Here is a 16,181-nt window from a genome sequence, read left to right on the forward strand (position 1 = left end):
TTTTTGCGTCCTCCTCACAGCTTACCCTCCCACCTAGCTTTGTATTGCTAGCAAACTTGGATACATTACACTTGGTCCCCTCATCTAAGTCATTGCTATAGATTGTAACTAGTTGAGGCCCAAGCACTGATCCTTGAAGTACCCCACTAGTACCAGTCTGCCTACCCAAAAATAACCTGTTTATTCCATTCTATGCTTACTGCTCGTTAACCAATCCATGATCTTTGCTAAAATATTAGTCTCAATCCCATGAACCTTAATATTGTGTAATAACCTCCTTTTAAAATCTGTGAAATTTTGGATGATCAAAACCACTTTCTTTGTAGCCGTCTCTTTTAAAATCCTGTGATATAGGTCATCAGGTCCCGAGGATTTGTCAGCTTTTAGTCCTAATAATTTCTCTTGTACTATAGCTTTACTAATACTCTTGTACTTTATGTCCCTTATTTTCACTCGACCCTTGGTTCCCCATTACTGCCAAAATGTTTTTTGCGTCTTCTGCTCTGAAGATAGATACCCATAAGTTGCAGCCTAAATAGGGGCCTTCTGTATAAGTACGCAGGGTGCATTTATTGTGAGGATTTGGCAAGGGTTACAGGTTTCCATACATTATCCCATGTATAAGGTAAGTAGTATTGTTTTATTCTGATGAAAGGTCATTGAGCTGAAACGTTAACTCTGGCCGGAATTTTCCATTGGGCAGGAGGCCCTGTCCACCAGCCAAAAAGTCGGTGGCAAGCCTGCCTCCGCCGGGCCTGGGGTGCCATACTGGGATTTTGTGGTCCCCAGGCCCTGAATTGGTCTTGGCCGGGATTTCCACGTCCTTGAGGCAGGCAGACCTGCCTAATGGAGCTGCTGGCCAATCAGCAGGAAGATGAAGAATGGCCCCGGAACAAAGGTAAGTTTTTAGGGACTTGCCAGAGACAATCAGACAGGCCACGGTGAGGCACGGGGGGTCGATTAGGAGGCAGGGGAGTGTTGTGCATTGGGGGCAATTGGGGCTTCTGGGGGGCGGCCGTTTGTGGGGCACAGGGTACCCGACCAGCAGGACCCGCCCCAGCCTGCGGAGTTCTTGGTGTCTCAGCCATCTGCCAGCCAAGGGTAAAATACCCACGGTGGCAGGCGGAGACCCTTAAGTGCCAGTTAATTGGCCACTAAAGGGCATTGATTGGCCTGGGGCGGGCGGCCAATTCTCGCCGCCCGTGTAAATTTGCAACAGGAATGGCCCCCTGCCCCACCTCCCACTCAAATTTAAACACCCCCCCACCCCTGCCACACGCCCGCTCGATTGGGGGGTGTAAAATTCCAGCCTCTATCTCACTCTCCACAGATGCTGCCAGAACTGTTGTGTATTTCCACAATTTTCTGATTGTATTGTCTTTAACAAATCTTTGTTGAATGTCTGATTAATCCAAACATTTCTCAATGCTCACTAATTTGATTTTGAATTATTAATTCTAAAAATCTATAAAATAATGTTACCTCATTGTACTTAAGCATGTTTTCCATGGTTAAAGTATGATCTTCTGGCAGGTTGATTATAATCTTTTGGGATATTTCGTACAATGCTTCATCTATGTGCATCTCCCGCAGGTCAATTAGCTGAAAAAAACAATGAATATCGTATTTTTATCATTTTATGAAAGTATTAATAATTACATAAGATTACATAGGTACAGAAACAGGCCATTCAGCCCAGCCAGTCCATGCCGGCATTTATGTTCCACTTGAGCCTCCTCCCATCTTTCTTCATCTAAATATATCATTGTAATTCTCTATTCCCTTTTCCTTCATATGCTTGTCAAGCTTGACCTTAATGCATCTATATCATTTGCTTCAACCACTCCCTGTGGTAGCGAGTTCCACATTCTCACCACTCCCTGGGTAAAGTTGTTTTTTTAAATTCCATTCTGAAATTCTTGGTGACTATCTTATATTGATGGCCTCTAATTATGCTCTTCCTTCCAAGTTTTATTTTATTCATTCATGGGATGTGGGCGTCATTAGTTAGGCCAACATTTATTGCCCATCCCTATTTGCCCCTGAGAAGGTGGTGGTGAGCTGCCTTCTTGAGATCGCGGGTTTGGAAGGTGCTGTCTAAGGAGCCTTGGTGCATTGCTGCAGTGCATCTTGTAGATGGTACACACTGCTGCCACTGTGCATCGGTGGTGCAGGGAGTGAATGTTTGTTAATGGGGTGTCAATCAAGCGGGCTGCTTTGTCCTGGATGGTGTCGAGCTTCTTGAGTGTTGTTGGAGCTGCACCCATCCAGGCAAGTGGAAAGTATTCCATCACACTCCTGACTTGTGCCTTGTAGATGGTGGACAGGCTTTGGGGAGTCAGGAGGTGATTTCCTCGCCAAAGGATTCCTAGCCTCTGACCTGCTCTTGTAGCCACAGTATTTATATGGCTACTCATTCTCCTGTACTCTATCAAAACCTTTCATACATATAAAGATCTCTATTTGGTCACCCCTCAGCCTTCTTTTCTCAAGAGAAAAGAGACCCAGCCTGTTCATCCTTTTGTCATATCTATTCGCAAACATTTTTAATATCATTCTTGCAAATCTTCTCTGCACTGTCTGCAGTGACTCCGTGCCTCTATATCATTTTCATAAAATGGCGACAGGAACTGCACGCAGTACGCTATTTGTGGTCAAATACAGGTTCGATACAGGTTTAGCATAACTTCCCTACTTTTCAATTCTATCCCTCTAGAAGTAAAGCCTCGTGCTTGGTTTGCTTTTCTTTTATTGCCTCGCAAAACTGTGGTGTATTCGTCCGTGGTGTAATTGTACTTTGATCCTCTACCCCACCTGGACATGCACCTTTCCATTAATATGATCTTCTTATTCTTCCTATAAAAATGTACTATGTCACATTGATCTGTGTTGAACCTCATTTGCCAATTATTTGTCCCTTCTATAGATTTATTGATGTCCTCCTGTAATTTGTTGCAGTCCTCTTCAGTATTTAATTTGCTCCCCAATTTGGCATCAACTGCAAATTTAGAAGTAGTGTTTTTGATTCCAAAGTCCAAATTGTTAATATAAATTAAGAACAGCAATGGTCCCAGCATTAATCCTTTTTTTAAAAATTTGTTCATGGGATGTGGGCATTACTGGCTAGTTTAGCATTAATTGCCCATCCCTAATTGCCCTTGAGAAGGTAGTGGTGAGCTGCCTTCTTGAACCACTGCAGTCCTTGGGGTGTAGGCAGCAACAGATCTATTCCGAAGGGAGTTCCAGGATTTTGATTCAACGACAGTGAAGGAATGGCGATATTGTTCCAAATCAGGATGGTGTATGGCTTGGAGGAGAACTTGGTGGTGTTCCCATGCATCTGCTGCCGTTGTCCTTCTAGATGGTAGAGGTTGTGGGTTTGGAAGGTGCTATCGAAGAAGCCTTGGTGAGTTGCTGCAATGTATCTTGTAGATGGTACACAGAGCAGCTACTGTGAGTCGGTCTTAAAGGGAGTGAATGTTGAAGGTGGTTGGAAGAGGTAGCTCCACAAATATCCCCGTCCTCAATGATAGGGTGCCCAGCACATCAGTGCAAAAGATAAGGCTGAAGCATTTGCAAAACTCTTCAGCCAGAAATGTCGAGTTGATGATCCAACACGACCTCCTCCCAAAGTCCCCAGCATCACAGTCGCCAGACCTCAGTCAACTCGATTCACTCTGCGCAATGTCACGAAACAACTGAAGGCACTGGATACTGCAAAGGCTATGGGCCCTGACAATATTCCGGCAACATTACTGAAGACCTGTGCTCCAGACTTGCCACGCCTCTAGCCAAGCTGTCCCAGTACAGCTACAACACTGGCATCAACACGGCAATGTCGAAAATTGCCCAGGTATGTCCTGTACACAAAAAGCAGGACAAGTCCAACCTGGCCAATTACCGCCCCATCAGCCTACTCTCAATCATCAGTAAAGTGATGGAAGGTGTCACCAACAGTGCCATCAAGCGGCACTTGCTTCGCAATAACCTGCTCAGTGACGCTCAGTTTGGGTTCCGCCAGGGTCACTCAGCACCGGACCTCATTATAGCCTTGATTCAAACATGTGAGGTAGGTACACCCACAGTGCTGTTAGGAAAGGAGTTCCAGGATTTTGACCCAGCGACAGTGAAGGAATGGCGATATAGTTCCAAGTCAGGATGGCGTGTGACTTGGATGGGAACTTGCAGGTGGTGATGTTCCCATGTATTTGCTGCCCTTGTCCTTCTAGTTAGTAGAGGTCGCGGGTTTGGAAGGTGCTGTCGAAGGAGCCTTGGTGCATTGCTTCAGTCAGAGCAGATTCTGCCACTTTATTTAACTCTGCATCAGCTTGCTGAGCTGTGATCAGAGAGATTTATTAAAAATTTCATTTGTATTATCCAAATCCCCAAAGAAAGTTTCAGATATTCGGCTATCTGCCTATGGTGCCAATTTTACTTGTGACAATGGAACTTGTTCAGCCAATGCTCAGGATACTACACATGAAGGAAAAATTCCTGGAACCTTTTCCTGTAACTGTTCTGTCTCTTTAACTTCCCTTAGTTTCTCTGTGCTTCAGGGAGAAGCTAATACTTTTGCTCCAACCACATCATTCCCCAGTAGGAGATCAATTCCATCTACCAGCAAACTATGGACAACTCTCAAAGTTACTGTTCCAGACATTAGGTTTCATTCTCAGCGCACTTGATACAATGGTACAGGTATATACTCCCCGCCAATACCACTCACTAAAACTTTGGCATTCAGTGTGCTCTCTGGTGAAAATGTTATGCCTTTCCCCAGCAGACAGTTTGGCTGGCTCCTGTATCTCTAAGTATAACTATAGGTTTGCTTGCCACACGAGGGATAAGGAGTTACTTTTCCTTTCAACAAGAATTCCCCATAATTTTCAGGTATCTTATTCTCAACCCCTACACTCGCATTGGTTTTTGTATTTGGCTTTACTATTGCTATCAAAGCTACAACCTGATCTGCTGTATTCTCGGTCAGAGCCCCTTTCTCTGCATTGACTTTGTATAACCCAACAAATCCCATGGGTTTTCTTTGCAACATCCAGCATTCTGAATGAAGATGTCCCACCTTGTGACAATGATAACACTTCGGCTTGTGGGCCTCACTTCCACCCTCAGCACAGTCTTTTCTATCCAGGGACATTCCCAGCTATACCCAGCTACTTGCCTTCCTTTCACTCCCCCTTCTAACCTTCTTGGGTTTGTGGGGGTGACGGACAAAGGGTTTGGGCTTATACACAAGCTCAAAATCATCAGCAATTTCTGCTGCCTGTCTGGCCTTGAAACCTTCTGGTTCTCTACATAAGTTATCACTACTGGAGGGAGTGAATTTTTAAATTCTTCCAGGAGAATCAGTTCGCTAAGGGATCTTTAGTGCCTGTATCTAATAATCAAAGTTAATTCGCTTTACACTCTCAAATTCTATGTAAATCTGTCCAGCCAATCTCCAGAGGTTCCAAAACTGCTGTCAGTAAGCTTCAGGGACTAACTCATACACAGTGAGAATAGCCTTTTTTGCCATCTCATAATCTGCAAAAGCCTCCTCAGAAAGCATGGCATAAACTTCATGAACTCTGCTCATCAACCTGCTTTGCATAAGCAGTGTCCAGCTTTCCTTTGGCCATTTCATCTGTTTGGCTATCTTTTCAAAAGAAATGAAAAATGACTCTACATCCCTTTCCTCAAACTTAGGGAGGGCTTGCACAAATGTAAACGCTGTCCATTGGATCCTGGACTGGAGACAGATCTTTCCCCACCAGAACTTTCACTGGAGTCAAGACCATCCCTTTGTCTTAGTTCCAGCTTTTTAAATCAAATTACCTTTCTTCTTTTTCACTTTCTCTTTGAAATTCAAGCTCAAGTCTTTCCAGTGCTATTGCTGTTTCTTTTTATTTTTCCTTGTCAAGTTTTCTTCATTTATTTTTCTGTTTCCTGTTGAAGCTGAAGTTTTTCCACTTCTTGTTCCTGCTCAAGTTGTTTCATTTGTAACTGAATTTAAGCTAATTCAACTGCACTATCATCTGATTTACTGTCTTCTTCTGAGGAACATAGGAGCAGGAGTAGGCCATTCAGCCTATCGAGTCTGCCCCGCAATTCAAAACAATCATGGCTGATCATCCACTTCAATGCCTCTTTCCCACACTATCCTCATATCCCCTTATGTCATTGCTATTTAGAAATCTGACAATCTCGCTTTAAACATACTCAATGACTGAGCTTCCACAACCCTCTGAGGTAGAGAACTCCAAACATTCGCAACCCTCTGAGCAAAGAAATTTCTCTTCTTCTCTGTCCTAAGTGGCTTCCTCCTTATTTTGAAATTGTGTCAGCTGGCTCTAGACTCCCCAGCCAGGGGAAACATCTTACCTGCATCTAATCGGTCTATCAATTTTTTGCAAGTTTTGTATTTTGTAAGTTTCACTGAGATAATCTCTCACTCTTTGAAACTCTAGAGAATACAGGCCCAGTTTCTCCAATCTCTCTTCACAGGACAGTCCCACCAACCTGGGAACAAAAGTCTGGTGAACCTTCGTTGTACTCCCTCTATGGCAATAATATTCTTCCTAAGGTGAGGGGACTGAAACTGCACACAGTTCTCCAGGTGCAGTCTAACTAAGGTTCTATACAATTGAAGTTAGATTTTGCTACTCCTGTACTCAAATTCTCTTGTAATAAAGGCTAACATACCATTTACCTTCTTAATTGCTTGCTGCACCTGCATGTTAGCTTTCACTGACTTATTGACAAGGACACCCAGGTCCCTTTGTACATCTACACTTTCTAATCTCTTACCATTTAAGAAATACTCTGCACATCTATTCCTCCGACCAAAGTGGATAACCTAAGATTTTTCCACATTATATTCCATCTTCCAATTTCTTGCCCACTCACTTAGCCCCTTGATGCCACTTTGCATCTTCCTCACAACACACATTCCCACCTAGTTTTGTGTCATCTGCAAACTTGTAAATATTACATTTGGTCCCCACATCCAAATCATTGATATATATTGTGAACAGCTCAGGCCCAAGCAATGATCCCTGCGATACCCCACGAGTCACAGCCTGATAATACAAGAATGACCCATTTTTTCCTACTCTCTGCTTTATGCCTGTTAACCAATCCTTAATCCATGCCAGCATATTACCTCCTATCCCATGTGTTTCAATTTTGCTAACCAATCTCCTGTGGGGGACTTGATCTGAAAATCCAAGTATACCACATTCACCAACTCCCCTTTATCAATTCTGTTCTTAATATCCTCAAAAAACTCCAACAGGTTCATCAAACATGAATTCCCATTCATAAATCCATGTTGAATATGCCCAATATGATCATGATTATCCAAGTGTCCATTAATCACATCCTTTGGAATAGATTCTAGCATGTTCCCTACTACTGATGTAAGGCTAACAGGTATGTAGATTCCTGTTTTCTCTCTCCCTCTCTTAAATAGTGAGGTGACATTTGCTACCTTCCAATCTGCAGGAACCATTCCACAATCTATAGAATTTTGGAAGATGATCACCAATGCATCTTACAGTGCTGACTTCGTTTGCACTGGAGTGCTGACTTGGGGCTGCAGTAGAGTGCTAAAGTGGGAGTTTTGTGACTGAGGGAGTTCGGTGAGGAGCTCCTTTCATTTCCTACCTGTCCTCAAAGAGCGTGAGGGAGCCGAGAGTTTCCAAAGAGCACAGCTGACTGGTGATTAAGTGCTGGTAGGTATTTTTCAAACTGGATTGAATTGTCAGTCATTATTTTAGCAAGACTTGGTTTATTTTTTTTTATTATAACAGTCTTCTAAAGTTTTAAATTTAAAGGGTTTAGTCATGGCAGGAGAGCTTAACACCGTGGTTTGCTCCTCTTGCTGCATGTGGGAATCCGGGAACATTTCCAGTCCCCGGGACCAGCATGTGTGCAGGACGTGTGTCCAGCTGCAGCTCCTGGAAGCTCAGGTTTCAGAGCTGGAACGGCGGCTGGAAACAGTGGAGCATCCACGAGTCTGAGAGCGTTGTGGATCGCACGTTCAGAGAGGTGGTCACACCGCAGCTGAAGGGACTTGAGGAAGGAAGGGTATGGGCGATCACCAGGCAGTCCAAGAGAAACAGACAGGCAGTTCAGGAGTCCCCTGGGGTCCCGCTTCCAAATCAGTATTCCATTTTGGAGGCTGATGAGGCTGGTTCCTCCAGGGAGTGCGGACAGAGCCAAGCTTCTGTCACCACAAGCAGCATGTCTGCACAGGAAGGGGGAAAGAGAGGAAGAGCAATAGTAATAGGGGATTCTATAGTCAGGGGAACAGATAGGCACTACTGTGGCCGTCAACGTGACTCCAGGAAGGTGTGTTGCCTCCCTGGTGCCAGGGTCCGGGATATCACTGAACGGCTGCAGGGCATCCTGAAGGGGGAGGGTGATAAGGCAGAGGTCATGGTACATGTTAGTACCAATGACATAGGTAGAAAGAGGGATGAGGTCTTGCATCAAGAATTCAGGGAGTTAGGCAGTAGACTAAAAAGCAGGACCTCTCGGGTTGTAATCACTGGATTACTCTCAGTGCCACGTGCCAGCGAGTATAGAAATAGCAGAATAGCACAGATGAATGCGTGACTTAAGAGTTGGTGCAGGAGGGAGGGTTTTAGATTCCTGGACCACTGAGACCATTTCTGGGGAAGGTGGGACCTGTACAAGCGGGACGGTCTACATCTGAACCAGAGGGGGACTAACATCCTTGCTGGCGGGTTTGCTAGTGCTGTTGGGAGGAGTTTAAACTAATTTGGCAGGGGGAGGGGACGCAGACTCCTAGCAGAATAGGGACACAGCTAAACACAGGAAAGCAAACGAGTCAGAGGGAATACAGCGGAAGTAAGTTTCAAGGGAGTAAGACCAGGATGGATGGCCTCTACTTTAATGCCAGGAGTATTACAGGTAAAACGGATGAGTTAAGGGCAAGGATTGACACATGGAATTGTGATATAGTAGCCATCACGGAGACGTGGTTGAGGGAGGGGCAGGATTGGCAGCTCAATATCCTTGGATATAGAATCTTCAGGCGAGACAGAGGAGGGGGGAAAAGCGGAGGGGGCATTGCAAAATTAGTTAAGGAGTCAGTTACTGCGGTAAGGAGAGATGATATCTTGGAGGGGGCATCAAATGAAGCTGTATGGGTAGAGTTTAGGAATAAAGAAAGGACAGCCACATTGCTAGGTGTTTATTATAGACCCCCAGATAGTCAGCAGGAAATTGAGGAGCAAATATGTGCGCAATTCGCAGAGGTGTGTAAAAATAATAATAAGGTAATTATATTAGGTGATTTCAACTTTCCCAACATTAATTGGGATAGTCATCATGTTAAGGGCTTAGATGGAGTGGAGTTCCTAAAATGTATACAGGAGAACATTTTAGCTCAATATGTAGAGGATGCAACGAGGGAGGGTGCAGTGCTGGACCTAATTCTGGGGAATGAAGCCGGACAGGTGGTTGAGGTGTTGATGGGGGATCATTTTGGTGATAGCGACCATAACATGGTACAATTTAAGCTTGTTATGGAGAAAGATATAGAAAAGTTGAAAAAAAAGGTTTTAGATTGGGGGAGAGTGAATTTTAGTAAAATAAGGCAAGATCTGGCCAAGGTAGACTGGAAAGAGTTACTTGTCGGGAAATCGACAGAAGAGCAGTGGGGGGCATTCAAAAAGGAAATGGGGAGGGTACAGGCCCAACATGTTCCCTCTAGGGTAATAGGTAGGAGCAACAAGCCCAGAGAACCATGGATGACCAGAAACACTCAGGCTACGATGAGAAGGAAAAGAGAGGCTTTTAGCAAATACAAGGAGAGCAAATCAACAGAAGCATTAGTGGAGTACAGAAAGTGTAGGATGGAGCTTAAGAAAGCAATTAGGAGAGCAAAGAGGGGATATGAGAAAGCTCTGGCTGGTAAAAGTAGGGAAAATCCCAAGATATCCTATAAGTATATCAATGTGTATATCAAACAGTTACTTGCTCTATGGCAGCGAGGCCTGGACAACGTATGTCAGCCAAGAGCGACATCTCAATTCATTCCATCTTCGCTGCCTCCGGAGAATATTTGGCATCAGGTGGCAGGACCGTATCTCCGACACAGAAGTCCTCGAGGCGGCCAACATCCCCAGCTTATACACCCTACTGAGTCAGCGGCGCTTGAGATGGCTTGGCAATGTGAGCCGCATGGAAGATGGCAGGATCCCCAAGGACACATTGTCCAGCGAGCTTGCCAGTGGTTTCAGACCCACCGGCCGCCCATGTCTCCTTTTAAAGATATCTGCAAACGCGACATGAAGTCCTGTGACATTGATCACAAGTCGTGGGAGTCAGTTGCCAGCGATCGCTAGAGCTGGCGGGCAGCCATAAAGGCGGGGCTAAAGTGTGGCGAGTCGAAGAGACTTTGCAGTTGGCAGGAAAAAAGACAGAAGCGCAAGGGGAGAGCCAACTGCGAAACAGCCCTGACAACCAATTTTATCTGCAGCACCTGTGGAAGAGTCTGTCACTCTAGAATTGGCCTTCATAGCCACTCCAGGCGCTGCTCCACAAACCACTGACCACCTCCAGGCGCTTACCCATTGTCTCTCGAGACAAAGAGGCCAAAGAAGAAGAAGAATATCAATGGGAAGAGGATAACCAGGGAAAGCGTAGGACACATTAGGGACCAAGGGAGAAATCTGTGGGTGGAGCCAGAGGACATTGGTACGGTGTTGAACGAATACTTCACATGTGTCTTCACCCAAGAGAATGAGGATGTAGATATGGAACTCAGAGAGACAGTGAGGTTCTTGAGCAAATTGTCATAGAGAGTGACAAGGTATTGGAGGTTTTGGCAGGCTTAAAAATCTCCAGGTCCGGACGATTTGTGTCCCAGGATGCTGTGAGAGGTGAGGGTGGTGATTGCAGGGGCTCCTACCCAAGTTTATAATTCCATTCTGGCCACGGGGGAGGTACCAGAGGACTGGAGAACAGCTAATGTGGTCCCACTATTTAAGAAAGGTTGCAGAGATAAGGCAGGGAACTACAGACCAGTGAGTCTCACGTCAGCGGTAGGGAAACTATTGGAGAAAATTCTGAAGGAGAGAATCTATCTCCACTTGGAGAGGGAAAATTTGATTAGGAATAGTCAGCATGGCTTTGTCAGAGGGAGGTCATGCCTAATAAATTTGATTGAATTTTTTGAGTATGTGACCAGGCGTGTAGATGAGGGTAGTGCAGTTGATGTAGTTTACATGGATTTCAGCAAAGCCCTTGACAAGGTCCCACATGGGAGACATATCAAGAAAGCAAATGCACATGGGACACAGGGTAACTTGATAAGGTGGAGTCAAAGTTGGCTTAGCTGAAGGAGACAGAGAGTGATGACAGACGGTTGTTTTAGTGACTGGAAGCCAGTGTCCAGTGGCGTACCACAGGATCTGTGCTGTGTCCCCTATTGTTTGTCATATATGTAAATGACATAGAGAACAGTAAGTTCGCGGATGACACAAAGATTGGCCGAGTGGTTAACAGTGAGGTTGAGTGTCTTGGGTTGCAGGAAGATATTAACGGAGATGGTCAAATGGGCAGAAAAGTGGTAGATGGAATTTAACCCTGAAAAGTGTGAGGTGATACACTTTGGAAGGAGTAATGTGACACGGAAGTATTCAATGAATGGCCTGACACTGGGAAGTTCCGAGGAACAAAGGGCGTGTTTGTCCATAGATCTCTGAAGGCAGAAGGGCAGGTTAATAGGGTGGTGAAAAAGGCATATGGGACTCAATCGAGGCATAGATTACAAAAGCAGAGAGGTCATGTTGGAGTTGTATAGAAATTTGGTAAGGCCACAGCTGGAGTACTGTGTGCATTTCTGGTCGCCACATTATAGGAAGGATGTGATTGCATTGGAGGGGCTGCAGAGGTGATTCACCAGGATGTTGCCTGGGATGGAACATTTAAGCTATGAAGAGAGGTTGGATAGGCTTGGGTTGTTTTCACTGGAGCAGGGAAGACTGAGGGGTGACCTGATTGAGGTGTACACGATTATGAGGGGCATGGACAGGGTGGGTAGGGAGCAGCTGTTCCCCTTAGTTGAAGGGTCAGTTACGAGGGGTCACAAGTTTAAGATGAGGGGCGGGAGGTTTAAGGGGGATTTGAGGAAGAACCTTTTTACCCAAAGGGTGGTGACAGTCTGGAATGCCCTGCCTGGGAGGGTGGTAGAGGCAGGTTGCCTCACATCCTTTAAAAAGTACCTGGATGAGCACTTGGCACGTCATAACATTCAAGGCTATGGGCCATGTGCTGGCAAATGGGATTAGGTAGACAGGTCAGGTGTTTTAATGCATCGGTGCAGACTCGATGGGCCGAAGGGCCTCTTCTGCACTATATTATTCTGTGATTCTGTGATCTGTCCCTTCAGGTTAGGAGACCCCTGCTGTGTTTACTTGAAATCACATGCTTTTCAGTCCTTCTTTGCTGGTCAACATTTTGTTGACCTTCCTTTTAAAAAAAAACACCCACAAAGTTCAACAATCTCCAGATGATAAAATGTCCATGAAATCCTTTTCAGTCTTTGTAAAATATAGATTGTCAAATTTAAAAAAAATTAAATCTCATAACACCAGTCATTTCAGAGCAGCAGTCAACAAATCAAAAAGAATTCCGAATAATTTTGCCAGAATTCTGAATTATATTGCAAAGTGATAAGAGTATAAGGATATTATGCTGAAGCCACATAGTGCTCTGGTTAGGCCACAATATAAAAACTGTGTTTAGTTCAGATCACCAAAGTCAGAGGGTAATATCCAAGCCTGGAAATGTGGAGAGAAGGACCATAAGACTGACTCTATTGTCAGAGGACTAAATTACAAGGAAAAATGAAAAATCTTGGATTCTTCACCTTGAAGGGTGAATAATGGAGAATTTTACAGAAACATGTAAAATAATAAGTGAAGCAGAAAATGTGAATGCTGAGCATGATTTCAAGTGAAATCGTGACTGTAGGACAAGGGGACATGGGGACAAACTGGTCAAAGGCAAACTGAGAATTAATGACAGGAAGCACTTCTTCATGCAAAGTAACTAATACCTGGAATAATCTCCAGATTCAGTAGTATAGACAAAAACTCTGGAGTTATTTAAGACACAGTTGACTTACTGTGATGTGGGCCCATAGGTTTCTCTGGAAAGTTGCAGTTGTTGAGTCAAATGATCTTTCTTATCTGAACTTATCTTTCTATTCCTCGCTATCTGGAGGGAAGCTTTCCTCAGGTTACTATCTAATCATCATATTCATAGCAGGAACATTTTTTATATTTACTACCTATGCAGAAGAATATTCTAAATAGTGTTATTTTTCCCATGGCTTCTTCCCATCGGACAACACTGTAATCTATTTGTACATGAAGGTTCAAGGAATAAGACTTGTGTCAAGAAAATGTGCTCGGTCGAATGATAATTTTTTAATCTACTGGCTGGAAACCTGAATATTAAACTGGACACAAAGCACTCAAACCTTGCAAGTTTTGAGCTCTGCCTGCTGACCAGGACCACCGAGGCATCTCTTGCTGCAGGCTGTAGTGTTCAGTTATCTGTGTTTATTTGATTGTGTTCGTCTGTTCACCTATCGATGCTCACTGTGCTTGATTACTTAAGCCTGAGGATGGTTCTAGTGGGTAAAGAAGCTTCCGGAAAGAACAGACAGAGACCCCTCAAAGAAAATCAGCCACATTGCTGCTTCCCAGAGAACACCAAATCAGCGTCCACATCTTCAGACCGGAAGCCACAGGACCATCAAAGGAACGTCGCACGACCACCGAATTCAGCCTGCAACCATTTGAGTCATCAACCTCCACAGATGGTATACCCCTTTTATTTCTCTTCACTCTACTTCAACCAATCTATCCTTTCCCACTCTGTAACCTATTTGTGTATGTGTGTGTGTGTGAAAGTTGCAGCATATTTTATTATTTTTACTTAGATCGGTTTAAGTACAATAAAGTTAATCTCTTCCTTTGTTAAAGTCAAGAAAACCTGTCCAATTGGTCCTTTTTATGATCACGGTGCGTAAACAATTAAATACTCACTGAATTGGCAAGTATATCCATTTTAAAAAGAAATAAACCTGTTGTTGTCAAACAAGGAGAGGGAAAAGAGGGGAGCCCTTCGACCCCTCCTCACCTGATCATAACAATTGAAAAATATTTTTTTTCTGATGTGGCTGGTTGCTACACAAATATACGACAATTATAGACTGCATTTCTTCTGAGCCCATACTTCTTAAGGACCTGTTGTCACTAGATGCCAAAATGAAATGAAATGTTCTGTTTTCCACTACTGTATCCTTCAGTTTAAAAAACAAAATTACAATTTATAAAAAACCTACTTACAGTCTTTAACAATGTAATCAGCTCATCTATGGCTGCATTTGCATCAGAGAAGAACTGTTCAAGTGTTAGAGATGACCAATTCAGTAAAGTGACTCCTTGTCTCAGAATAGACTCAATCTAAACAAGAAAGGAACAATGGACCATGAATGTGAAATTATTATACTTCAAAACCAAAATATAAAAACCACTACCATTGATACCTATAATTTACCTCACAAGGCATCATATATATTTATACTGCAGATAAAATCTCCCTGTAATATAATAAAGCATCTACTGCAGTTGTTGGAAATCTGACATAAAAACAGAAAATGCTGGAAATACTCAGCAAGTCAGACAGCATCTTTTCTTTGTAATTCTTTCATGGGATGTGGGCATCACTGGCAAAGCCAGGATTTGTTGCCCATCCTAATTACCCTTGGGAAGGTGGTGGTGAGCTGCCTTCTTGAACCACTGCAGTCCATCTGGTGTGGGTGCACCCACCATACTGTTTGGGAGGGATTTTGGCCCAGCAACAGTGAAGGAAAGGCAATATATTTCCAAGTCAGGATGGTGTGTGACTTGGAGGGAAAATTGCAGATGCTGGTGTTCCCATGCATCTGCTGTCCTTCTAGGTGGAAGAGGTTGTGGATTTGAAAGGTGCTGTTGAAGGAGTCATGTGGAGACAAACAGAATGAACATTTTAGGTTGATGACTTTGTGTCAAAACTGACATAAGTTATATATGTAACAAGTTTTAAACAAGTACAAAGGCTATGTTGAGGAGAAATGAAAAAAATGGAAAGGTCTGTGATCGGTTGGAAGGTATGAGTGCTTAAATAACAAAAGGGATGATGGCGCAAGACAAAAGGAGATGGTAATGGGTCTAGTGGAGCTGTAAATGGCAATAGGAAAACTATTACCGTCCAAAAAATGAGAGCAATGGCACTGATCTGAAGATGTTGAACTCAAGCGTAAAACTAACTGCAGGGGGGCAAACTTCAGTGAGTTGAGAAGGAATCAGGCCCAAGAAGATAGTAATCAAAAATTTGTAGGCAAAACTATGGGGTAGTTCGGATACAGATTAGGTACATTCCTATGAGTGAAAAGGGTCAAAATCCTGGAACTCCCTTTCCAACAGCACTGTTGGTGTACCTACATCCCAAGGACTGCAACGGTTCAAGAAAGCAGTTGCCACCACCTTCTCAAGGGCAATTAGGGATGGGCAACAAATGCTGGCCTAGTCAGCAATGCCCACATCCCATGAACAAAAAAAAACTATGTTATACAGTTAGATGTGAACATAGAAGAAAATCGGTGAAGGTGTATAGCAGGCTGGCGATCTCCTACAATGCATTTTTCATTGCAATAAAAGTTGAAATGACCTCTTTACATTTTGATTATGAAAACAAAGGTTGATTTTCACTGCATGGAAATAATTTTATGGGTTGCTGGGGGACGGGAGTGGAGGCGGGAGTGCCCATAAAATAGCAATGGCCACTTAAGGGCCTCTTCCCGCCGCTGAAATTAAACCAGTGGCTGGGGGGAGCTTCCGTTACGTGGGGAGGTAATCCAGTAAAATAAGGTGGCCTCCTTATGGGGTTGGCGGGTGCCTCCTAAATGGGCAAGCTGTGGCCCACGGAGGGCCTTCAGAGGCAAAGTCAGCACCTCCATTAACAAACCCCACCACTGCCCTCAACGTCCACCATCCCCACCACTTGGCGGCCTGGCCCCAGCGACCCAGCCTCACTTACCTTGGGTCCAGGGCTCCATGGCTGCTCCTGGCCCCAGGCCTGGTGTAGTACCAGCAGTGGCC

The 16,181-nt window shown here is 44.2% G+C and overlaps 1 protein-coding gene across 1 annotated transcript in view; it reads right to left on the bottom strand.

Moving 5' to 3' along the window:
* LOC137367180 (dynein axonemal heavy chain 8-like) overlaps positions 1-16,181 on the bottom strand; it is a 2,531,605-nt gene that overhangs the window by 2,015,202 nt on the left and 500,222 nt on the right. The window contains exons 32-33 of the mRNA XM_068028616.1: positions 14,388-14,504; positions 1,483-1,602 (exon numbers count right to left, since the gene is read on the bottom strand). Of these exons, the coding sequence (XP_067884717.1) occupies positions 1,483-1,602; positions 14,388-14,504 (237 nt within the window). The remainder of the gene's footprint in view (positions 1-1,482; positions 1,603-14,387; positions 14,505-16,181) is intronic.

This window comes from Heterodontus francisci, chromosome 3 (genome assembly GCF_036365525.1).
Source record: "Heterodontus francisci isolate sHetFra1 chromosome 3, sHetFra1.hap1, whole genome shotgun sequence".
NCBI lineage: Eukaryota > Metazoa > Chordata > Chondrichthyes > Heterodontiformes > Heterodontidae > Heterodontus > Heterodontus francisci.